This window comes from Miniopterus schreibersii (assembly GCF_964146895.1).
Source record: "Miniopterus schreibersii genome assembly, chromosome: 6".
NCBI lineage: Eukaryota > Metazoa > Chordata > Mammalia > Chiroptera > Miniopteridae > Miniopterus > Miniopterus schreibersii.
Window position 1 is genome coordinate 33,657,119 of NC_138107.1, and position 26,727 is coordinate 33,683,845.

Sequence of the window (26,727 nt, forward strand, 5' to 3'; positions counted from 1 at the left end):
TGGAAAAATGCAATGTTTGTACCACAAAAGTTTATAGACTAGTGGAACAGAAAGTCATGTTAATCAACAATTATAGAATATAATTTGCTAATGTTATGCCAGGTCATAAGCAAGTACTTACAGAATCTGAAATAAGCATATATATGAGGTGGGGAAAGGGAGAAATCAGGGAAGACTTCCCACAGTGTTGGCAGGAAGGAAATTTGAAAAACATGGTAGAATACAAAAAAGAAGGACATTTCAGGTAGATCTAGCAGCATGACACATTCCAGAAACTAAAAGTTTGCTACTGCTGGAACAAAGGGTAGGGGAGTGGTATATGAGGCTAGAGAAGTAGAAAGTAGCCTATCATGAAGAAAGTTACATTTTATATTAGGGATTTAAATATTATCCTGAATGCTTACATTAGGGAGCCATAGGAGAAATTTTAATCAAGACAATGCAGTATTTCAACTAGCCTTTTAAAAAGATCACTCTGGCCCTGGCTGGTGTTGCTCAGTTGGTTTGAGTATATGGTGGGTTCGATTCCCAGTCGGGGCACATACCCAGGTTGCAGGTTTGATCCTGGTTGGATCCTCACTTGGGGCACATGCAGGAGGCAGTCAGTCAATGTTTCTCTCTCTCTCCTCCCTCCCTCCCCACCTTCCTCTCTCTAAAATCAATTTTTAAAAATGTAAAAGATCACTTTGGCAGAAAAGTGCATAAAGACTTTTAAAAAATGCCACACTAGAAATAAAGAAAACAGAATGCTACTGCAATAATCCAGGTGAGAAATGCTGAGAACATAGACTTAGAAAAGGGCAACGGGAATGGGAAAGAGAGATTCAAAAAACCTTGAAATAGGTTTCCAGGACACCAAACTTTCCTTGCTTTTTTTCCCTAACTCCCTGGCTGCTTCTTTTTGGTTTCCTTTGCTAGTTCCTCCTCATCTCCCAAACCTACTCATCAATGGAGTGACTCAGAGCTGTATTTGGATGTTCTTTTCTATGACCTACAATCACTCTCTTGATTTCATTCCATCTTACATCTTTATGTATCTACGCTGATTTGCCCTCAAATGTGTAACCCCAGTCTCAACCTTCCCCCTAAACTCTGGACTCGTATGTTCAATTGCCTACTCATTATTTCCAACTTGGTTGTTTAAAGGCCATCTCATCATAACAAGTCAACATCAAAAGCAAAACAAAACAAAAAACTCTTTATTCAGCTTCTCACTACCTAGCCCCCTACTGCCACACCAAAATTTTTCTGCAGTCTTCCCTATCTTGATAAATTACAACTCCATCCTTCCAATGCAGACCAAAATATCTTAGTTATCTTTGATTCTACTCAAATTATTACTAATAGCCCCTTAACTGGTTTTTCTTCTTTTACTTATTCCCCAGGTAGTATTCTCCACATCATAGACAGAGTGACTCTTTTAACTACAAGTAGTAAGATCATGTCACCTACCTGTGCAAAATTTTTCAGTTGGCTTTGCATTACACTGAGTGTAGAAGCCAAAATCCTTATAATGACTCATGTGATGTGTACTCCAGTACTTTACCACTCTAACCCCATCTTCTACTATCCTCCCCCACACTTCTCATCTGCTCCAGCCACACTGACCTCTTTGTTGTTCCTCAAACATCCTACTAAGCACACTCCTCAGTACCTTTGCTCTTATTATTTCTTCTCTGAAACATTCTTCCCTCAGATATAAATATGGCTCACTCCCTCACCATTTTTAGACATTTACTCAAACATCACTTTACAGAGGCCTTCCTTGACCACTCTATTTAAAATTGTAAACTATCCTTCAACCACTCCTATTTCCCTTCATTTTTCTTCATAGCACTTTTCACCATCTAACATACTTCAGATACAGTGAGTTAAGGAATGAGTTAATGGGAGATGGGAATGGACATTATCAATAAGTGTGGACATCTTTCTTTTCAAACAGTTGTGAAAAAAGAGAATATAGACCAGCACCTAGAGGAAACAAAACAAGAGGTCAGAGTGCGAGGATCTGGATTCCAGCTATGTGACTAAGCAAATGACTTATTCTCAGATTTAATTACCCCCACCAAAAATAAAATGAAGAGAATAACATTACACTTACAAGTGTCACCGTATCAAATGACATACATAAAATTCTTAGCAGACTAAACACTCAAATAATACTAGTCATTATCAAATTTTCATTATTAAGTATAATCAAGATAGGATATTTTCTTTTCTTTGTTTATTGATTTTTAGAGAGACAGGAAAGGAGAGGGAGAGAGAGAAACATAGATGTGAGAGCAAAACATCCATCAGCTGCCTCCCACACGCCCCCTACCAGGCATAGAGCCAAAACCCCAGCATGTGCCCTGACCAGGAACTGGCAACCTTTCGGTGCACGGGACAGCACCCAACCAACTGAGCCACATAGGCCAGATTATTTTTTCATAGACAAAAACTGGAACACATTTACATGCTGAACAAGGAAGGAAAAAGGCAGAAGAAAATGAGAGAATATTCCTTCCATAACTTTTTAAGTCTTATCGAAGTCCTATATCTGATTTGCTTTTCGTATATACAAAACATGAGACCAAATTCAACTCAATACTATAGTCAATATAAAAATGTAATCATCATTCAATGTCTAAACTAATGACTCTGACATCTAGATGATTCAGCTCCCATCCAGCCACCATATTACCACCAGATAAATCTTCCCATATATAGCCCTGTGTTGCAGATACTGTTAACAACCTCTCACCTCAATATCTGTGCCACCTTTCTTCCACAGTATAAAATTCTCAATTACTAGCTAAAGACCACATTTCTCAGCCTCTCTTACAGCTAGTGTGGCTTGTTAGTACGTGGAGGTGATATGTGGCAGCTTCCAAGAACCTTCTTTAAAAGGTCTTTATGCCTCTGCTCTTCATCCCTTCTTCTGCACTACTACCTGGAAAAGATGTGGCCACTAGAACTCTAGCCTCCGTTCTGGACTGAGTATTGAGTCAACGGCTAGGAATGACAGAGCATAAACTAGACAGTGTGGATTCAGTAAAACAGAGCCTCCATACTAGCCAGGGACTACATTTCTAAGAGATTTCACATGAGAATGAAAATCTTACTCATTGCTAAACCCAATCTGAAGTGATATACATTGTGTCAATCATGTTACCTTCCCAATTTAGTACATTCATTATCACATACAAGTCTATCCACAACCTGGCACCAGCTGATCTGCCCTTATTCCTATTTTCTTTTGATTTCCTGCCACTACATCTTTGTTCATATTAATCTCCTTTCTTGAAATGCATCCAACCTCCCCTTTAGAATTGCTACTTACCTATCCTTCAAGTTCAAGCTCAAAGCTCACATCTACCACAAAGTTCTCCATGGTTAGTAAAGACAGATGTGATCTTGTCTTCCTCTGAACTACTTCTGTCTGTGCCACTCACCTAGCAATGCTTAGTTTTCCTTTTATGTGCCTGTCTCATCTCCTTCAAAAGATTCCAGGCTCTGTCGTGGCCAGTGTGACTCAGTTGAGCGTTGTCCTGTGCATGCAAAGGTTGCGTGTTTGATTCCCGGTCAGGGTATTACATACCTAGGTTTCGGGTTCAATCCCCGGTAGGGGCATGTGCAGGAAGCAACCTATCGATGTTTCACTCTCTCCCCCTCTCCCTTCCTCTCTCTCTAAAATCAATAAAAGCATGTCCTCGGGTGAGGATAAAAAAAAATTTCTTATAAACGATTCCGGGCTCTGTAAGAAGGGCTCTATGCTTAAGCCAAAAAAAATTTTTAAAAGCCCTGTCCACAAACTTTTTTCTGTCATCCACTATGCCCACAGCAGGACTTTTCATACAGAAAATGCTCAATGTTGATTAAAACTCCTGATAAATTTAACTCAGTGTATGAGTTTTTATCATCAAAAAACTATAATATCCTTTATCAGCTAAAATTCAAGGGTAGCCTGACCTAATGTCCAGGTTGTAATAAAATGTATTGGGTATAAAAACAAAGTTTTCCTTTCCTTTGGATATATACACAGTAGTGAGAGTTTCACATCATATGGTAGTTCTCATTTTTAATTTTTTTGAGGAACCTCCATGCTGTTTTCTGTAATGGCTGTACCAATTTACAGTCTACAAGGGTTCTCTTTTCTCTACACCCTCATCAACACTTGTTATGTCTAAGTGTTCTTACTACACCCCTCTCCCCCCAAAAAGAGCAACTATGGAAAGTGATGGATGTGTTAATTAGCCTAAGGTGATCATTTCATAATGTATACGTATATCAAATCATCACAATGAACATACTATATATACATATATACACAACTTTTATCTGTCAATTATACCTCAATAAATATAGGGGGAAAAAGAGTTTATACTAAAGATAATGGTTCATAACTTATCCAAGAAAGAAAGAGGCTACCAGGTGGGAGAGGAACTACAATTCCCTTATTTTTAAAAATTAATACTGCCTGGCCAGGCGTGGCTCAGCGGTTGAGCATCGACCTAGGATCCAGGCGATCGGGGTTCGATTCCTGGTCAGGGCACATGCCCAGGTTGTGGGCTCGATCAATGACTCTCCCATCATTGATGTTTCTTTCTCTCTCTCCCTCTCCTTTTCTCTCTCTGAAATCAGTAAAGATATATTAAAAATAATAATAAAAATAAATAAATAAATAAAAATTAATACTTATTAAATGTCAAAAGCATACAAGGCACAGTGCAGACTACAATAAGCTGGAAACCTGCCCATCAGCTTAAATACAAAACACAAAGAACCAGAGGCAAAACAGAACAGATGTAGATAAGTAAATTAAGAGTTATCATATTTCTCAGCTTTGTTTTGCTACCACTATAATTTTTCCCCTAAATTAAACTAGCATTTCTTCTTGGTAATTCTAAAAATACATCTTATTTCTAACCTATCCCTAAGAAACAGACTAAATTTAATGCAGTGGGAAAAGAAGAATTTGAAGGACATGCAATTTTTACACTATATAAGGACTGGAAAACTTCCACTTTTGAGTGTAAATCTGTCTTAAAGGAAATCAATATAAGACCTAAACAGGTCACGCAACAAAATGCTGAGTAATAAGGTAAATCATTCTAAGTATTAATTAAATTAAGTTTAAAATGGCATTTTTAATACCCCTTTGAACTGATCATTCCACACTGAAGAATCTGTCAGGAGTCCTTTCTAGAGGCTCTAACAAAGACAAAAGGTAACCTAAGTAAAACTTTCAAAGCAATTTTCTTTAGGTTGCTTGAACTTTATCTGACTGTGACAAAGAAATGAAGAAGGATGTTGCCTGAGCCAAGACTAATGGTAATTTAGCTAAGGCATTTTATACCTATTTAATTTGTACGAAGAAGGTAGAACACAAGCAATTGTCAGGGATCATTATACTTAAGTGAAAGATTACTGAGGATTAGACTAGATAATACTACTGTTTTTGTAACAAACGCTAAATTTGCCAGTATGTTTCTATAAAACTTGAAGTCAAGGTCAGGAAATTATTCTTTGTAAAGGGCCAGAAAGTCTTTGCAAACCAAAAGACAAGGCCGAGGATATTATATAGACTCTTCTATAACAAAAGAGAAAACAAATTCACACCAATTTTTATTGATAATAATTAAAATATAATAACAATTGTGTACAATTTTCTGGTAACACAGGTCTACTAATAAGAATGGAATTATTTGGAGGGAAGGGAATAATTATTTCATATAATTGGCATTCAAACTTAATGTTCCCTATCATCAAATAAATGGTAAATGTTCATCTGTAAAACCATTCTCAGTTCCTGGGCCTGCCTTACAAACCCGTCTGGCTGGCCATATTTACTTTGTCATGCCTTGCTCTAAGTACTAAAGTTACTTGAGTAACATTAAAACACTAACATCACAAACCTTTTAATTTCCAAGAGTCTGTTTCTAAGCAACTGCAATTCATCTGAATATTAAAATCTTCAAACTTCTTATCATAAAGTGCTTATTAATGTTTAAAAGTCTACAAAGCAACTTATTCTTCCTTGACTCTTTAATACTAAATGCAGAAGAGAAATTTACTCCTCTTAAAAATCTTAGAATCTAAGAATCCAAGTTGCACAGGAGTAAAAAAATACATAAAACTGTATTTTTATCAAAAACAAGGGAAACAGAAAATAATCAGGATTAAATATAAAGTGAAAAAAAGGAGACTTAGGGTTTCTCTATCAACCTTGGTGTGGTGCTGCTAATCCACTAAAATTTAATGAAAATGTATCTTGAATACTTTTGGAAATATTAATTTGAAGTTAATATTTAGTTTTAATTTACTCTGAATATTACTCTAAATAATGTCCTCATCTAATTCTAACCATTAAACTATTTAACTTCACACTGATAACTGCCTTTGCAAAAGTAAGATTACCTCACTATTTTTTTCCAAGTTAGCTCTATTCAATTAATATCTCAGCCTCAGCAACAAGGAAGGGCCTTAGATTAGGAAGACACTACCTTTGAAGGAGAAAGATGTGTCTGACTCCTACAATTGACAAATTAAGGAAATATTTATTCCTTGCTGTTAGTAATACATGAAGATATTAAACCTTAAGTGTTGCCCGACCGGGCATGGCTCAGCGGTTGAGCGTCGACCTAAGATCCAGGCGATCAGGGTTTGATTCCCGGTCAGGGCACATGCCCGGGTTGCGGGCTCGATCAATGACTCTCTCATCATTGATGTTTCTATCTCTCCCTCTACCTCTCCTTTCCTCTCTCTGAAATCAATAAAGATATATTAAAAAATAAATAAATAAATAAACCTTAAGTGTTGAGTGAGACATTAAATGTCTAAAATATTTTCTTATGAAAGATAAAATTAACAACCTTAGTTTTCTAATAACTTCATTTTATTAGATTATGGAAAATCTAAAAACCAACTAAACAGGACATATAAACCTAATGGACGGGGGAGATATACTGCCAAATACAAGCATTAAAACTTAAAAATACCTTTTTTACACCTTTGTTAGGACAGTCCAACATGCTTTACAAGAGTAGTAATTTTTTAGTATAACGTTTCTGTTAGTTGCATAAAGACCCATTGATTTTTATACTTAAAAAGTTTGGATTTGTTATCTTAGCACATTAAGTTATATTACAAATGCATTCTGCCCTGCCGGGCGTGGCATAGAGGTTGAGCATCAATGCAGGATCCAGGATCCAGGAGATTGAGGTTAATTCCCAGTCAGGGCACATGCCTGGGTTGCAGGCTCAATCCCCAGCCAGCGGCGTGCAGGAGGCTGCCGATCAACAATGACTCTGTTTCTCTCTCTCTCCCCCTCTCCCTTCCTCTCTCTCAAATCAATAAAGATATATTTTTTTTAAAAAAAGCATTCTGACTTGGCAACGATCCTTTGGCCTAGTAATATAATGAACACAGCAATGAATATTATAAAAATTTTTCGAAAATGAGGAAACAAGCTAAGGGGTGTGAGCAACTTATAGTATGCAAGTCAATGTTTGCAAGAACTTCTGGGTTGGTTCTTTACTTTAAATAATCCTCAACATATTTTCAACTAAACTACAGTAGTGTCTAGCAAAGGGTGGAGAGTAGACTGAAGCAAGCATGCATGTTTGGGGAAAGCTCCCTAGGTTTTTCTCATAATAAACTCTAGGCTCAATTCAGAATCAATTTTCTACATATTTAACAACCAATTTTTTTAATTGATTCTACTTGCACTATTTATGTCAGTGTTGGTTACAAAATGCCTAATCAGTTCTACTTTTCATTTCCTCTACTTCCAAAGGTGGTAACATTTGGCTATGCAGCACTTTTTTAAAAACCACATTAAAGTTGGAAGTCATACAATTTTAGAGTTAAACATCATCTAGTCTGAATCTTTTGGTTCTTCAAGTAAAAAAACTGAGACTCAAAAATATGCCTAGGATCGCTAACAAAGGTGGTACTGCAACTCTAATGCTTTGACTTTTTCAGCTTCAGTGTCCTTTTAACCAAACCAAGCTGTAGCAGACTCTTCAGGCCACTTGAAATCAGAAGTATAATATACATGAGAACTACTTAAGAAATTTCCATTTCATCAACTACTTAGTGTAAAGAGCCTTATTTTATTTCAAAACTAGAAAGTTTTAAACAAAGTAAATATTTATTTTCATAGTGTAATAAATATTAACAGAAGTTGAGTTTTGTTAATACCCATTATATAAAACTGCAAATTTCTGCTACTTTTATCTTAATATCCTAAGAAGTTTAAATAAGATGATCAAATTTCTAATGTTTAATTATTTTCTTCTACTTAACTATTAACACTGCATAAGAAACATAATGTAGCGTAAAAGCTTATGTTTGGGAATAAAGATATCTGGGTTTGGGTTTCTGCCTCAATTTTTCTAGCTTACTAGCAAATGTCAACCTCTCTAGATCCATTTCTCATCTCCTAATTAGGAAACATCATAATAACAGTACCTATTTATTATACAAAGTTAATACCAAGAATCTTATCTATATTGTTTCTAATTCTCACATTTTAAAAGATGGGCATTATTTATGTATTTTACAGGTAAGGAAACGTGAGGCTCAGAGAGATTAAGCTTTCTAAGAAACTGAGCTAGTTAATGGCTATGCTGGAATTTAAACCCATCTCTGTCTGATCCCTGCCCACACAGAGCCCATGGTCTTGCAATACATCACCTTACTCATATGTCTGACCCTAGTGTAGCTGGGAGAACAAGTACTACATTTGAAAGACTACTGCGACAGAAACGATAAAACAAATAAAAATGCATGCTGAAAAAAAATACTGTGACACTTTTCTAGTTATTAAACTGAATTTTTAGTAAAAGATTTCTGAACTATGCTATTGATACTATCCGTTACTATTATTAACATAGAAGTGTACAATTAAACACTGTACAATTAAAAAATATACTGATTTTTGCTTTTAGAGGTAATGTAAATTACATTGGAAAACAGATATCTTTATGCCTATTCCTGTAGTTGAAATAAAACTACTCTGAAAGCTCCATTAAATCATATGCATAAAATTAGAGGGGGGAAAATGATATAACCTGATAGAACAGAAGAAATCAAGAGAACTTGGTACCGGTTACTGCCCTTCCAAACATAAAAAATACCCTGAGATATTCAAAGAAAGAAATTAGCAGATGTTTAATACCAAACATCTATACAAAATATTTACATTCTACTATCAACCTATCTTCACCACTGCAGATGGATTAATATCCTACGATTGCTGCTTTGACAATTCAAGATGCTCCCCCAAGTTTCTCTATCATGTTTCATATAAGTAAAATGTTCAGTAAGCAGTATTCTACTAATTGTGATCACTGACTCTTTTTTTAAAGTCTAACATCTAGGAAAAAAGCAAAAAAAACAACAACACGAGGGCGAATGTAGGGCATGGTTATTAATAAACACAGCCTAAAAGCAAAACCGGAATTGAAGTTTCAGGTTACCTTTTACCTATATCATGCCCTACAACGAAAAGTATCAATTTGCTCAAAATAAAAAGGTACTGTGCACACTTCGGTCATCTGTCCTAATATGTGACCTGGTAACATATGACAGATTCCTTAGATAAAAACCACCAATACCGCACGACTGACTCTGGGTCCTTTGCCCAACAAGAGCCAAGGTGTTCATCTCTGTGTCCTAAGATAACTCCCACACAGGTAACGACGCTTTGGCTACGTCAATTCTCCTGGAGTAATATCTACATACAACTTTTTTCTCTCTCCCTTTCTCTCTCTCTTAGCTTCCGTTGGAGGTAAAATAAATTTAAAAGTCCGCACGGAGCCATATACGCCGCCCATTAAAGGGGTGTTCTTCATCTGGCCCACCCTCTGCAGTAAACACTCATTCCGCCTCTAATCGTGCAAATCGCGGTGGGAGCGCGGACGAAACTGCCAATTCAGAAAATCCGCAGAAAGAAACAAGAAAGTGAGGGAGAGGGAAGGTGTGGGGGAGGTGAGGGCTGTGGGTCAGCCTCCCGCGAGCTGAGGAAGGAGCGGGCGGGCCGGGGGGACCGGCTCCCCGGCAGCGCCCATCCCACCGCCACTCGCTCCCCTCACCTCAATCTCGCGGATGTTGTTGGAGGTGACGAAGATGCCGATGCCAATGGGGATGAAGATGAGGCCGATGATGAAGAAGGTAGGGAGCACGGTGCCAGCGGTGAGTATGGGCTGCCAGGCCGGCAGCCGTTGCTGTTTGAAGGCCGTGTTATCCGGTCTCCGGTTCTTAGCGGAGGCCCCAGCAGGACACGGGGGCCCACCGTCCGCTTCATCCTTCGCGTTGTAGTTCATCGCCATTGACCCCCCGGGCGCGGTTCCGCGACGCGCTGGTGGACCGCCCAGGGGACCCGCCTGCTGACCCTGACAGTAGACGCGCAGGCGCCGCTGCCGCTGGGACCTCCTCTGTAAAAGCGGAAGAGGCGGGACACTCTTCCGCAGACGGCCATCGGCCGGAACCTGGGGCGCGCTGGGAACTCCAGACGGCGGGGGAGAGAGGGAGGGATGAGAAGACTGAGGGACAAGGGGAGGGGGAAAGGGAAGAGGGTAGAAAGGGGAGGGAAAGGGCGGAGGCGCCGTGCTCATCTGCCCTGTGACGACAAAGTGAGGGCCTCAACCCCCAGAACGTGAAGCCGCGAGAGCGCACGCGCAGCCCTGGGGGGACGTAGGGGCGACCAGGCGGCGGCGCGGCGGCCATTGACGCGTCTGCGCTGCTGGCTGGGGGTTCTGTTCGCACAGACCCGTCGGCGGCCCTGGTTGTCTTGGCGACGGCCCTTCTCGGCCGCAGGTCGGTTTCGCCCCGCGCCGACCCCCCGGGCAGCCTCGGAGCTGCTGACAAATGGTTTCGGCGCCAGACAAGTTTTTATCTCGAAGCTCGCTCTTCTGTAGGGAATTGGAGTATTTGCTTGTGTTATAAAACCGCGAGTTTCTCTAATTAAAATAAATCTCCAAGGTGCAGATACAAATATTAAGTGAGGTGCTTGGTGGGTGACCCTCTTGTCCTAATGTGTCTTGGTTTGCCCTATTATTTTGCCTCTGCTTGAGCTCTTTCGCTTATTTTTCTTCCATTAATGGTCTTGTTACTTTTTACCATCTTTTCTGTGTCCGAGTTGCTCTTTTGTGCAGATCTAAGAAGTGTTTTGTAATGAGTTGTAGCTCTTTATTTTACAGTTGATAAAAAAAAAAAAATTATAGCATTACTACAAAGTGAAATACTGTGCAGACACTTTAAAACTGCCAAGTACTTAATTACGGATGGAAATATTCATGGTGCGTAGAGCGACTAAGTCTTGATACCAAGGTAATATAGGTATAGAGTATAAAGCCCAACTAAAAAGTAAATAAGGGTAACCTCTGTTGCCCAGATGGATGTTTTTTCCTCTACTTCTTTGAACTTTTTCTGTATTTTCCAAAGTTTCCGCAATAAGCGTATATTTGTAAAATTCTTTTTAAAATAATGTACAATCCACATTATATTGGCATCTTTGAAATCCAGACCAGAGAGTAAGTCACACCCAGACTTTATTTTCTTTAAAGCTTTGGCTGCAGTCATATCTTTCGGAAGGTAATTCAAGAAAAGGGAAACAAAAGAACTGCTTGGGCCTTATAATTTACAACTAAATGTATTTTCAAAATGACTACAAGTCTCAGGATGTGAGCCACTTGAATGTTTATCTGGAAGATAACTTGCCTGGTTTTGCTCTTATATAACATCCATTATTTCTCAAATTCTTAGCTCTGGTAACAGATAGGACAATACGTTTTGTTTTGGTCTATGTAAGTTTACTTTCAACCTCAAGCTCAAATGGAAAATATTCATCTATCACAGTTAATGGAGAATGCTTGGGCTCCTTTTATTTTGCTAAATTCTGTTGGTTAGTAAATATGTATATAACAATATTGGGCATAAGCATAAGGCAACTTTTTTCCTCCCCATTTCTGCCTATATCATCACACCCACTAAATATGATAGTGCCTTATATGATCTGCTATTCCAGCATTTTGTGTAAATATGGTCAATATTTTGCCTTTAGTCTTTGTTTGTTTTAGTGATCTGAGTGATCATGATGTATTTATCTGCTTCCTTTTTCTTTAGTTTTGTTTGTACATACTGGAAAGATTATTTAACTTCTTGTCTCTTCTTACTAGAAATTCCATTTTGACTGATACAGACTTTTTGAACTGAAAGCTTTCTTAGGTTCTTATCTAAAACTTACATTTCAGGTGAGGGCCAAATGGATGAAATAAATGATTTTTCAAGGTCTCTTGATGACGTACTTCCAGTTCGTTCCCTCCACCATACCCTGGCATCACAACATGCTGCTTTACGCAGCTAACATTTTTTTTCACCTCCACGTTAGCTCAAGAGACTCAGAATTTCATTGGTCATGCATTGTTTTATGATAGTCCTTACTTTCATTTAATCTGATAAAGTAGGAATTTTTAAAAAATCTTGTTCAGCATTTCTGGGGCAACAAAAGAGAGTGGTTTGTCTTACAATGGATTACCAATATATGCATTTTCAAACTGTGGTTGCTAGGAGTGACTGGTGTGTGTGTTGATGACACATTTAAATAACATATTGTTTAAATGATTGTGAATTTGCTAATTCCTGGTTAAAAAAAAATGTGTAGGGCTCAATGACATTGATTAATGCTGACTACCAGATCAACATAGTAAGTGTGTAATGAATGCCTGAGCCCAAATATGTAAGTAAATCCAAAATAATAAAGCAGATACAAACTGAATGATCTGAAAAGGTATATATAAATAGCTTTTGGAGGGGAAGTTTTATAATAAATTTTATTTTTTAATAAAATTGATGAGTTCCAGACACTGAAGTAGGTAACTAGAAACAATGAAGAAAAAAAAATATTGAATAACCATTGAATTACTTAAGAAATTAAGAAGAGAAAACTGAAACTGGTCTTTTTACTGTTTAGCCAAAATGCTCCATAGATTTGCTTATTAGACTCCTTTGAGTATCTGGTGCCACTTTAGTTCTTAGCTTCTAAAACCATATTTAAACCATTTTATTCACATGTTAGCTTAAAAATGTTTAGGAAAGTTAGAGAGCTGAGAAATGTACCAGCATGAATTTCAGAGAAATTTCTTAAGGACTGGAAACAGTTTGAATTATTGTGTTTTTTTTTGTTTTTCTATGTAGTTGATCATGGCAGCTGAACATGGAGGGGACTAAATAATATTCATTTTTAATTGAGAGGATTTTTAGGAAAAGAGTAATGTAGAATTTGTATAATAGATTTAACTTCTTGTATTTACTGCATCAGAGATTGGATCAAACTGATTTTGAAAAATTACTTCTTTTAAAATTGACCTTTTCCTGATTTTTATGTGGTATGTTTATTAAACTTTTCCAGTTAAGCATTTAAGAAAATCCCTTTGTTCTGGCCCAGAGAGATTGATTAGCCTGAGGTCGGTGGTGGTGTGATGAAAGATATTGCAAGTTTTTGAATGACCACAATCAGTAATCAGAAATACAAGTCAAACCAGATATTTAAATAGTCTCATTAAAGGAAAAAGCAATGACACCAGAATTCCTTAGTAGACAGCCTAAGAACTTTGTTTTGGGAATGAAATAACATTTCATTTCTCATAATTCCTCACTTTCTTTAAATGAAAGAATATAATTCTAATGAGACCTCAGATTTCATGACTTCTGTATAGAATCTCTCAGTTGATTACATCCCATGATGTCATCAATTATAAATAAGGTCTTCCTTTCAAATAATGATTTTGACACCCCCTGGTTGACAGCAAAATGGCATCTATTTCGTATACAGTAGTGCAGTTATTTTTAAAAGGGGAGGGGCAGAGGAGGTAAGATACTTTTCTTACTCCATAAGAATCATTGAGAGATATAGGAAAGTAGATCTTTAAAAATGTTAATTCCTTATAAATCATATGTTTGGACTACTTTTAAATATAGTTTTAACTTATATTTTTCTATTTTTCTAAGTGTTAAATTATTGGAAATCCAGGAGAGGGAGAATACATCTCATAATTTATGTTTTGAAACACTTGGGTTTCAAACACCTATAAAGTTACTCAAATATTTCTTTAAAATATCTCCAACATATTCTTGAAGAATGACTTTTACAAATGGGATTTAAATGTGAAAGTTGGCCCATTCACTGTGGCTCAGTGGTTAAGCATCAACCCATGATCCAGGAGGTCATGGTTCGATTCCCAGTCAGGGCACATGCCCAGGTTTCGGGCTCCATCCCCAGGAGGGGGTGTGCAGGAGGCAGCTGATCGGTGGTTCTCTCTCGTCATCGATGTTTCTGTCTCTCCCTCTCCCTTCCTCTCTCTGAAATCAATAAAAACAATTTTAAAAAATCTTGTTGAACTAACTTGACCTACTCAGTGAATTCACATTTTACTGGGAGAGACAACTTGCCAACAAACAATTGAAATTTAGTGAAGTAAGTGCTATATAAAATGGGTGCTCAAGGGATTATGGGAGGTTTGAGCAAGTACCACACCTTCTTTATACTGTCAAAAACTAAACAGTGGAAGTGAGTCCTAAGGTCTCAGTGATACTGTGGTTCTCCACCCAGGAGAGAATAGGATCAAAAAGGGACATAGAAAAAGTTGAGTCTCATGCTACATTTATTATTAATGATTTGAAAAACCGTGTACCCTGGCTGATCATATTTTTTTTCTCAAGGAAGTTTTTCCGCAGTTGCCCTGGAAACAGATCTCTGATACCACTTCTAGGAGTAAGTTTGATAGCCTATGTAGTCTGCTTGTCCTGCTTCCCCTGTGCACCGATGTTCAATGTGGGAACCAGTGCTTAACCTCTCTGCGAATTAATTGAAAATGACTTAACACACTTTTCTTATTAAGATAGCATAGACCATCTGGTGCTCCGATAAGATAAGGGCCCTTTGTCTTTGCCGAGAGCATATCTTTTCTTAGAATCAGTAGTTATTGAGTCTTTTCTTATTTAATCCAGATACTCTGCATCTGAAACCTCCAGTGGACACCGAGGTTTCTGCAAGGGAAGAATGGCCGGAACAGTTTGTGGTGAGGAAGATCTGGTACAAAATACCCTGGCTGGGGCACTCTTCCTGAAGGAGTAACCCCCTTTGGGGTTAGGAGTCAATAAATAGGTGTCTACAAAACACCCTGCCATTTTGACTAAGTATATGCCTTGTTCTCAAGGAGGAGAAAGAAAGGTGCATTAGGAGCCAGAAAGACCACAAATGAGAAAGTGATTATGGCTATGGGAAAGGTCTGTGATTAGGGGAAAGGAGATAGGACAGTTGGGAGAGGAGTGGGGAAAGGCCCCTCTCTCCAAGGGATTGTACTGCCTCTTGCAGGCGTTTATCCAGTACTTGATATTCACTATGAGGAATATGGAAGCCCTGCGTTTGAGAAGCTTACATTCAGACTGGGGAGATAGCTTTGTACACCAAGGCCAGTCAATATAAGGCATAATTGGATAAATGCACTCCTAAAGAGAAATAGAAGATTTTCTCATTAGTGGTGCTTATTTGGGGGGGGGGGGGGAAATGCTGGGAATAATGCCAGGGGAAACTAAAGGTGCACTGATTATCTTTTTAAAAACGTATCTGAATTCCAGGGCACTAGGTTCCAACCATTATCTGTGGAACCACACTGAGGATGGCCCTATTGAAGGGAGGCCTCAGTGTTTGAAATCCTTCATAGGTTCCATGGGATGCATTAAATACAAATTTCAAAAGATTTTAATGACAATCCAAAAAAAAAGTATGGTACAATGTTGCCTATTGACAACAAGCTTGGGGCCCAGGGAAGTCTCTCTACCCAAGGGAAACGTCTGTTGTTTATTAAAGGTGACTCTAGCCCAGGGCTCAAGAGGTACAAATCCATTTGAGCAAATCTGGTGGAAAGCCTAAGACCCCATTCTCCTGGAAAGTCACAATATAAACAATGACTTTTGGCCAGTGCCTTTATTTAGTTACTTTTAATTTTGGCCATTGCTTTTAAACCATGTGCATGTAAGGGCTCCACTCCAAGAAGAGAGGCCACAGAGCTGCCCAGTGCACAAGATCTCTTAACATCTGCAACTTGAAAACATCATTTTGATATCTCCTGTGCCTGCTTTTTTGATATGTATATATTTAAATAATAAACAGGAGAAACCCATTCCTTTGTCCCAAATAAGGCAAAATAAGGTAAGATTGGCTGTGGCTATGGAGCACCATTTCTGGCACTAGACTGATCAAAGAGGTCAGAGCACAACCCCACCATCACCCCCATTCCACTTTGCTGAAACCATTTATTTACCTGACTGCTTCTGTAGAGGCTGTGGACTGCTGGCAAATCCTCAGGAGTGTTTGCTCTGCTAAGTAATCTACCTTTAGAAAGCAGTAGAGTATTATTTGAATGTTTACTGACTGCTTTTGGTGAGGATAAAGGGGTAAAGGGAACACTAACCAGTTTCCATCTCTTGGTATCTTGCAGTTTTCATCTTATTAAAGAACCAAACTATGGTGTAACTCAGAAAAACGATCTCTGATTTTGGCTGATCTGCTGTACTACTTCTGCTCATTCACAGTGAAAAACACCATATTTTTAACAAAATATGAAATGAAGTGAAAACTTTTAATGCAAATAATTTTAAATAAGGTGGAATACTCATTGTAAATGATTTTAATTTTATGAATATTATGTTCCAACTCAAAGAATATTGCACAATGCATTTATACCACAATTGTTATTTTTCTCACTCTCTGGTGAGATTTTGATAAACAAAGATGACTTTGGAAATAACACAGAGAATGTCTTAATTGGTTAAATAATTTCAGTAACCTGTGATGAACTGAAAGCAGGATATCACATTCATGTAAAAATCAAGTACATATTCATAAGTTCACCTGGCTGTAGTGAAACATAAACTTCTCATGTACTTATTAAAACTTAAAGAAGAGAAAGTTGAGAATGCTGTGAAAAAATAATGTAACTCCAGAATTTTTCAATGCATTCTTTTGCTTTTGAAAATCCATTAAACCTGCAAGACTTCTAAGAATATCTGATCACATTGTAAGCATCTTTTATTGGAGAAGCTAACATCTGATATTTTTTAAACAAAATCTAGATTAAATAAATACAAGTCTGCACTGTTAACAAAATCTGTGAATGGTAAAGTAAAATTAACCCAATAACAAACCAAAAAGAAAAAAACCACCACCAGAAAATGAATGTATCATGGCATGGCACCTATAAACATTTCTGTTTAAATGTGTGAATCTACAGTATTTCCCTAGGTAGCAAACACAGTTGTCAACATATAGTACGGAGGAAATGCTGAAAGTTTAAGAACATGAAATACTGTCCCAGCTGGGTGGTTCAGTTGGTTGAAGCATTGTCTCATGCACTGAAAATGTCTCCGGTTGGGTTCCCGGTCAGGGCACATACCTAGGTTTCAGGTTTGATCCCCAGTCAGGGCTCGTACGGGAGACAACTAATTGATGTTCCTCTCTCATATCGATGTTTCTCTCTCTCCCCCTTCCTCTCTCTCTAAAGTCAATAAACATATCCTTGGTGAAGATTAAAATAATAATAAAATAAATAAAATATTAGTGGCCACTAAGCAATGTTAATTGCATGAAACTTTCCCAATTTTATGAATTTATTATAACAATTTTTATTGTTTTTCCTCTTTGCCTTCTAATTAGCATTTTTAGCAGAGGCATAGCACTGGAGGTCTAGAGAGGGATATATGCCTCAGGTGCCATTATACGTTCTTGTTACTTTTAGAATTGTTGCTCATCAAATTCATGAACACACTCTACCTTTGCTCTATTTTTTATTTTTTTCCAGGAAAATTCAACCACAGCATAAAGAGAAAAGACAAAAACATATTACACTGTCTGACACACCATTCACCCTTGCTCTGCCTCTGATTTTTAGAAGCTTCAACTTATTTCAGCTAATACTTAAGCTACATATTCCACACCATGATTTTTTTTTTTTTTATAGTTGTCCTAAGATACAATTAATTCTTCACATTTTGTGAAGAATTTCAGGCATCTAACATCTGGAATATTTCCTCTATCCAGTATTTTCATTAAACCCTAACATTTTATTAGATACTTGAAAAAAATATTTGTAGAAGATGCCCTCAAAAAACACTCATCTCACAAAAGAAAAGGAGCCCGGCGGGGCGGGGCTCGGCGGTTGAGCATCGACCTAGGATCCGGGAGATCGAGGTTCGATTCCCGGTCAGGGCACATGCCCAGGCTGCGGCCTCGATCCCCAATGACTCTCTCATCATTGATGTTTCTGTCTGTCTGTCTCTCCCTCTCCTTTCCTCTCTCTGAATCAATAAAGATATATTTTTAAAAATAACAGGATAAGATAATGGATTAGTTTGTTGTGCCTTAAACTGAAAACACTGACTATGATCATACTTCAGAAAACATAATTATTCCATTGAAAACTGATTTTCATTCATATTGATGATTGGAGGTTTACTTACAATACAAGATATAGAAATTATGTGAGCCTAGGATGGTGCCAGGCTTGCATGTGGGGAAAATTTTTTTCAACTGGATGTGGATATTGGGATATGACTATTTATGATCTTGTTTGCTTATTCATTAGGTAAGCATATGACTATTTGTTATTTTCTATTTGCTGTTAATTTTTAATATTTTGTTCTGCTTTAAAACAGTTTTTAAATTTTTAAAATTAATTTTAGCCATCTGTCACTCTGATTCCATTTGGGTTTAAACAGAGGACTTATTCATAGCATTGGCAGAGAAAAGCTCAGCTTCCATCCAAATGACTGCACCGTCATCCTCACTCTGCATTGCAAGTGCCAAACTTCATTATAAACTCAGGAGAAATAAAAGCTTGAGACCCAAATATACATAAATTACTTGTAAGATTTTAAATTAAAGTCAGGAAGTATTTAAAGTCTTATCTTCTAGCCTTTTCACAATTAATGTAATAAAATTCCCACAAATTAAGAAAAAGTTATTTGCTTCAAACACTAATCTGTGATATATCAGAATATTTTTGCCATCAGAAGTATAAACATTGGCAAAATGGGAACTTAATCATGAGTGAAGAAAAATGTAACAATACAAAATAAAACCCTTTCTTAATTGAAAACGCCATTAAGTTCAGAAACATTTGCAGAACACAAAATCTATAACAATTTTTTAAATCTTCACACAAACACACTTTAGTTTTCTTAATCAGTAATCAAAGCCCTGTAGGTTACATGACGCATACACAATCATTCAAGATAGGACAAGCCTGTAGCATTTCTTTTCCTTACAAAGATCAAAACTAATTTTACATAAAATAGAGTTATCTCATTTATAATACCTACTAACTATGATTTGCTAATTCCACAAGGTATACCTTAATACCTTACAAAGTTACATAGGGGAGGACATCCAACATTAATTTTTCTATTCCAGAGACTCAGTGTGGACTCCCCTCCATGGGCATATAAACCTGGGTACAACCTGTGGACTGGAGAAATGGGCCAACAGTATTATTTGTGTGGTTTTTAGTTATCCTTGTGACACCCAGAAGCAGAGTTCCTTTACTCTCAGTAAAGTTACATGATAGATGATTTCTGCCTTCAGAAACTGATGTTCCAAATCTATATTTATCTTTACAGTTACCTTTTAAAGACCTTATTGACAACATGTCCACATTAACAAGGTCTTTTTAAAAAACAAAAACCTATATTAAGGCTTTTAAGTAGACTTTAGATGCACATTCTCACATAAACCTCAATTCAACGGCAGCTCTGACATTGAAATTTGAGTAATTCATGTGCTTTTTATCTTTAAAGACTATATTCTCCAGCCTATATTTGATTCCGAAAACCTGTCCAACTCCTATCTACAAGAAAAAAGTTACCTTGGGATTTCTGTTACCATTTTTTTTTTTTTAAATATGCTGATACTATCTAGGTCAGTTTTTATTTTCAGGCTTTCATTTAAGTAGATTGTGAGAAATGCCTCGATATCCTTATTGTAAGTCCTGTACATATAAATAAATAAGACAAACAGAAATATAATCGAACTGTCTGTTGAAGGTGTTCCTATAATCCTTACGTGTTAAACTCATACATCTCCTTTTATTAATTTGTTCCATATGAAAATCAATTCATGCAAGGGTTTTGGCACTGAATACTAAAAACAGCAACTTTAAAAGCTGTCTTTAAGTATTTAAAATTAAACTTTAAATCAGAGTGTTATCTGTTAGTGTTGAACCATGATGAGAACCACAGCATTGTACAAGCAATAACAAAAACTCTTCCAGAAGCTCCTGCTTCTGTTTTACCACTGAATTTACCCCAGGAAATATAGAGTGTTGTCTTTTCTCCAGAAATAACAAATTGATCAAAGAAAATAATTATAGGTTATGGTTGTTAATGCACCAATACCCATGCTTTGAAGAATGACAGTGTATTGTACAGATATATGTGCCATAGACTGTGAAAAAAGGAAAAACACTTTAGGAAAAACAATCACATTACAAAGTGTATTATAAAAATAAATTACATAGCATGTGCCCATAGACCTGAAAGCTTTGCAAAAAGAGAAGAAATTGCTTTTGACACAAAGATTGAACTGCTTTTGCAACCTATTTTTATATTATCAGCAATGCCATTTTCAGCTTTTACATTATATCCTCAAAAAATTCACTGGAAGTAGAAAATTATTTTCAGTAGCGATCAGTAGCATGGAGGACCTTAGTGATGAAGGAGAGCTGCAGGAATACTATCCATTCAACAAGGATTCAGAGGAAGTACACACACCCAGGATGTGCTTGATTTACCATTTCATCGGGAGTTCATACGTAACTGGTGAATGATGATGCTTTCTATAAAGAGAAGAAAGATATGGCATTTTCAATTACACTGAAACTCAAATCAACAGTTTATGTGAGAATCAATAAGACATCATTTCATTAAAAGACCATAGATGTTAAACAACAAAACAAACAAAAACAGGTACATGAGCCCAATAGCTTCTCCTGCAGTTTTTACTACTCTTGGGTAACATCTTTGCATTGGCATAGGTGCTTTACCTCCAAAATCCATAAAGCTTTTCAGAAACTGTATCTAATACTCTAACAATATTAGATCAATTTTACTCAAGCAAAGAACTATACACGAAGACTGTGATTACTATATACAAGCCCCATACATACAAGTCCCAGACTATTTCCTAGAAGTAACTCTCCCAGCTGTACTCTCTGTTCTGAACAATATTCATTTACTTTTAATTTCTTTTTTAATGTGTGTATTTGAGTTTTAATAAGGAAATATTCATTATCTACTCTTAAGAAGTTAATAAACACAGATCTTACTTTTGTCTCTGACTGCTTCTTTTTGCATAATTCCACATATACTTTTAAATCTAAATTCATTCTTATAAAAGTAAATACAAAATAGATTGAGATATCAATTAGAACAGTACCAGTCATGTTATGGGTGTGTAATATTTATATTTGATTTTATTTGTTTATTTGTTTACTTGTTTATTTATTTATTTATTTTTAAATATGTTTTTATTGATTTCAGAGAGAGGGAGAGAGAGATAGAAACATCACTGATGAGAGAGGGCCATTGATCTGCTGCCTCCTGCATGCCCCCTACTGGGGATCGAGCCTCCAACCCAGCAAGTGCCCTGACCAGAAATCAAACTCAATCTCCTGGGTCATAGGTCAATGCTCAACCACTGAGCCACACAGGCTGGGTGATTGATTTTATTTTATCTTAATATATATGCTTTCATGAACATGTATCTTTTTTTGTTGTTGTTCTGTCATTCAAGGATTGTTTATTGAGGTTCAACAAGGTGCCCATCACTGTGTTAGGCATGGAACTACATTGGTGAACAACGTAGAGCAATTAGAGGGCTTTGTCATTGCTGAGATTATAAAGAGCATAAGAAAGAAATAACTAAGCTTCAAATGGTTTCTCTGCCTGAAAAATGTATTACTTCCTGTCATATGAAATGTTGTAAGTGTAGAAAATAACATCAGGATTTATCAATAGGGTGAGGTAATTTCCACCTATTATTTTCACTTTAATTCTAAATACTAGTTTCATTTTATTTTTACTTAGGTAATTAATATCTGAGTAAGCATTAAAGAAACTACATTATGTCATAGACCTATAGGTTCATGCTAATTATGTTCAGTGGGTCAAAACCAAAATGTTTCTTAATTTGTTTTCATTAATTGACCACTAGGGGGAGATATTTCCATTCCTTCCCTGAAACTTTCAAATTAAATTTGGGATAAAACAGGTAAGAAAGCAAAATAAAATTAAATGTATAAATGTTTTTTATATTTAACAATATTAAATATGAAGTGTTTGTAAGCTTTTAAGACATACTTATTATTTTTTCACTATACCAGAAACCTTTAAAAAATCATTCTTATGTGTGCTTTTTCCATTGGAAAATTGTTCTAGCTTTATAATTTTTCAATACCTAAAAAGACATCAGAACCTTCAGGCAAAAACTAAAAACACTAATTAAAATGTTATGTAGTTAAAAATCACTATCTAAAATTCAAATGCTATTTTCCACTCAACACTCTTTTCAAAAATTTCTCTAGTAATTTTCAAAGTGAAAATACATAGTTCTCAGATCTCCCTAATAGAATTAATAAATCTTCTCCATTTTCCTCTTTTTAAAAAAGCATAGAAAACATACATTTAAAACAGTGAAATCCAGAATTGTTCTTATTGTAGATGTAATTCAAAATGCTTGTGCTTTTGTTTCCTCACTATAAAATGAGGGTATTGTAGATAATCTCAATATTTTGTGTTACCATAATGCCATCTTCTCTCACCTTGAGTGTACAAACCTCTAAATTCCTAGAAGTTGCCTTCTCTTAATCCTAGCATTTTGTAATCTGCATAATAATAATAGCTTTTCAGAATTATCACTTGGTAAAAATACATATGGCAAAAGGGTCCGTCCATACACAGAAGAATGTCTTTGTGAGACCATTACATTTTATTATTATATTTAAATTAGCAAATTGGTCATATGCACGGAATATATACTGATGCTATTAATCAAATTGTGTTATTAAAAAGACTATCTCAGAAATCCTTCACAATGATGTTTAACATTTATGTTTATAAACTTTATTTAAAGGAATACAGTTAAGCTCCAGTTATTTTGTTTTGTATACCTGGAGATACCTTGTTTCTAGATAGTGAGACAATACCTATATGATAGTGGCCCTATTCATTGAAAATCATTAAACATATTTATTAAATCTATGTTTGCTTATCATATATGCTTTCCCCAAATCTATAAACTAAAATAAGAATAGTCCAGCCTCTATACAAAATTGTGAGAAATTTTTTTAAATGTTGTTTTAAACCATTAAATTTTGAGGTAACTCATTACACAGCAAAACTATCTGGTGGAGCCCTGGCTGGTGTGGCTCAGTGCGTTGGGCATGGTCCAGGGCACCAAAACATTGCTGGCTTAATTCCCAGTCAGGGCACATGCCCAGGTTTCGGGCTTGACCACCAGTAGGGGGCGTGCAGGAGGCAGGCAGTAGATGTTTCACTCTCACATAGATGTTCCTCTCTCTCCCCCTCCCTTCCTCTCTCTCTCAAAATCTATAAAAATGTTTTTTTTAATGCTTTGGGGATTAATACCATTATTTGTGTGTGTTTTTAAAAAAACAGAATTCCCAAGTCCTTTCCGTTTTTTATGATTCAGTATAATAAAATAATGTCATAAATGTTATTGAAGTTACAAAATCAATAAGCAAATCTTATTCCGTCTCCTACTCCGTCTTCACTTAATCTCAGACTAAGACCCAATTATAGGTCATTTGGCTCCTCTAAAGTGACCTAAGTAATAAGCATAATTATGTAATAATTTTTTTTTACAGATACAATTTTTCTAACACTCATAATTTGTAGAGGCAGATTGAGACCAAAGACCATAGTTAATTACCACCTCTATCAACAAACTCAAAATAGCAAAGCGCTTAAATGTGGGGCCTTCTGATGTGCACCACATCATTTCCTTTTTTCTAATTGGAAGAAGGAAAAAACTTTAAACCTTAGTTAACATATACGCATGGAGAGGTTGCATTTTTATATATTTTTGACATTAGCAGTTGACCGAAAGCATTTAACGACATTTTCTTCTATGTGTTTTTCTCAAGTATTATCTTGATTTTTTTTTCCCTTAAGGAACTTTGGGTAACACATTAAACACATTCTTTGTTACCACAATATATTGTGAAATTATATAATGGATGAATTCCTTATCTTATTATACTAGCTAAGATAAACTTCCATGGAAAGGAAGTCTAACAGTTGACTTCTGAGCTCACTATTCATTCTCCTTGGGTGGTATCTCAACACTACCGGTCAGCCGGATGACGAGACCCAAGGTGGGATTTGGAGAGAAATTTGGGGGAGGCTGTCTCTTGAGCATTAGAGTGGGGCAACCTGGCAACAGATTAGAATTCTCATTCCTCCCAGGAGAGCTCCTTGGCTGTGTAGTAGGAAGGAGGTACTCCTTGACTGTCTTCCTCCCAGGCAGTGCATATGTTTATGCTCGGCCAGACTCTCTGCAACGGAACACATGAGCTCTGAATTTCAAAAATCTACTCTAGTAAGTGAGGCCAGATCACTTTAATAGATAGCCTCTAAATTCAAACACCAAAGACAGAACGTAGCAGAAGTTCCATTTACTGCAGGACCTTGTACCAGAACGGGAGGGCTGCTTCATCCGCAAGAAACTGCAAACCAAGTTACAGAAGACATTTGCTCTTGAATTTTGCATCAGTTTGTCTGGCTCATGGCCTGCTCCCCATGTCCCGTAGCTCCCTATTCCCCAAGGGCTCTGCCTGGAGAGAGCAAGGCACCAGCTTAGGGCTGTGCTGTTCTTGCTGTCCACCGGCTACCAAACCCCAGCTTTAAACTTGCTGCCCACTAGGTATTTCATCCACCTGCAAAAACGCCCCACATCCCGTTCCTTTTAGAAATAGGAATGCCTAGATATTGTTCACTTTTAGGGTGCTCATTTTAATAAACTGCTTCACATTCAGTCCTGTTATGATCACATTCGGAAATTAATCGGAGTTCTGATAAAACATCTGTTTTAAATAGGAAGTCCAATAAACTTCCTCTGTTGACTTGGACTTGTTCCTTCTTTTGGATTCGGCTCAGCTAATTAAAAATACTTCCGTTAATCAGTTCTGTCATTTTCTTCAGGAAACTTTTCAGCCAGATGATACAAATTCTCTTGGGGTTTCTCAGCCACCTAATAGTTTATTTGCTTCATTCCAAAACATCTCCCACTCTATCATCAGCCCAAATCATCCCCTTACCTCCCCAGGTCATACAAGTTAGCAATAGCAGTTATGACCGGTAACTTCCTTTTAAGGCAAGCTAATCCTTATTTCTCACATAGATTACTGTTTCCTATATACAAGCCAATTGCAACTAGTTCTACTACATACAACATTAATTATAAAAAACTAAACTAAATGGTAGAAAAATAGGTAAATATTTGAGCCAAGCATGCTCAGGTTCTACCTTTTTGGAAACAGATGCTAAGTGCCTAGTTGGAGCTAAGCCTGTGGCTGGTCACAGAATATCATGGAAAATAACATTATGTGTGAAATTTGAAAAGAACATTGTACTTTTTACATAAGAACAACAATATCCATCAAAGTAAGTGCTGTTATGAACTTTGACACAGTTTCTATGTAGATATCTCCATATCTCAAAATCCTTTGACAATAGTATTTTGGCCCAATAAGTGTGGGTTTTAGTCTGTGTATGAATATATACTTAACTCACTTGAAGAAGTTCCATATAAAATAATGAATATTGTATTGGGAGAAACTAAAGACCTGGCTTCATCATTAATAAGACAGTTAGACATCTTTAATCGTTGGATTTTTTCTTGTTTTGCTTTTGTTTTCATCTTTAATAATAGAGATAATGATCTTCTCGACCTCTAAAGTCTGGGTCAGCTCTAACCAGCCCTCGACTTTGGAATTCTGCCCATCACACCTTAGTAGGAGTAGAGAAGCCAAAACTACTTTTACTAGATAAGCAATTAACCATTAGTTCTTAGGGAAAAAGCGTTGTGGCAGAGTCCTTTAAGTTGCTTGCTAAACAATAGTGAAGCATATCATGTTATAAGGAGGAATGCCAGAATCATAAAAGATTATAGCTAAATGCTAAGCCAAACCAAGGTGAGGTGATTTGCCAAAGGTTAGACAGCCTTACTTCAGTCTCTGGTTTTCAGTCCTATCTCAGGTATCTAGTCCATTGTTCAGCAATCACTTCTTCTGGAGGTTCACCTTGATAGCTGTTCTAAAGCTACACCTTGCTTATTGGTGGTGGTCTTTGGTCCTCTAAAATGAGAGCCTCTCTGATGTAATTTAGAGGGTCCTTTAGGAATCTAAAGAGCATGACAAATCACCCGAAACTTTCTTTCCTGAAGTGTCCTCTGTGCTCCTCATTCAAGTATGTTTATACTTCACAGTAAGCTCTCAGGCCCCCTTAGTTCTCACACTTGTGATGGCTTCAGAGGCAAGAACTCCCCCATTCCAGACCCTTGGCTGTCTTGTTTTCATTACTTGCCATGGTGCTCTGGAGGGAATAGAAGTAACTTACACTATTCAGAGTGGCAGTACCTGCATTTGCTCTAATTCCACTCTCTCTGTT

The 26,727-nt window shown here is 36.8% G+C and overlaps 2 protein-coding genes and 1 long non-coding RNA gene across 4 annotated transcripts in view; 1 reads left to right on the plus strand and 2 right to left on the minus strand.

The window, feature by feature from the left end:
• The window catches only part of TMEM30A (transmembrane protein 30A), a 33,103-nt gene extending 21,918 nt beyond the window's left edge, over positions 1 to 11,185 (minus strand). The window contains exon 1 of the mRNA XM_081141325.1: positions 10,080 to 11,185. Coding sequence (XP_080997451.1) covers positions 10,080 to 10,601 — 522 coding nt within the window. The 5' untranslated portion in view covers positions 10,602 to 11,185. The remainder of the gene's footprint in view (positions 1 to 10,079) is intronic.
• On the plus strand, positions 10,683 to 17,058 carry LOC308559080. Its single transcript, XR_013999101.1, has 3 exons — positions 10,683 to 10,803; positions 14,995 to 15,065; positions 16,488 to 17,058. It is a non-coding gene; the product is annotated as an uncharacterized lncRNA (long non-coding RNA).
• The window catches only part of FILIP1 (filamin A interacting protein 1), a 178,417-nt gene continuing 168,172 nt past the window's right edge, over positions 16,483 to 26,727 (minus strand). For both annotated transcript variants that reach the window (XM_081141309.1, XM_081141308.1), the window contains exon 7: positions 16,483 to 20,876. In XM_081141309.1, the coding sequence (XP_080997435.1) occupies positions 20,836 to 20,876 (41 nt within the window). In that variant the 3' untranslated portion in view covers positions 16,483 to 20,835. The remainder of the gene's footprint in view (positions 20,877 to 26,727) is intronic.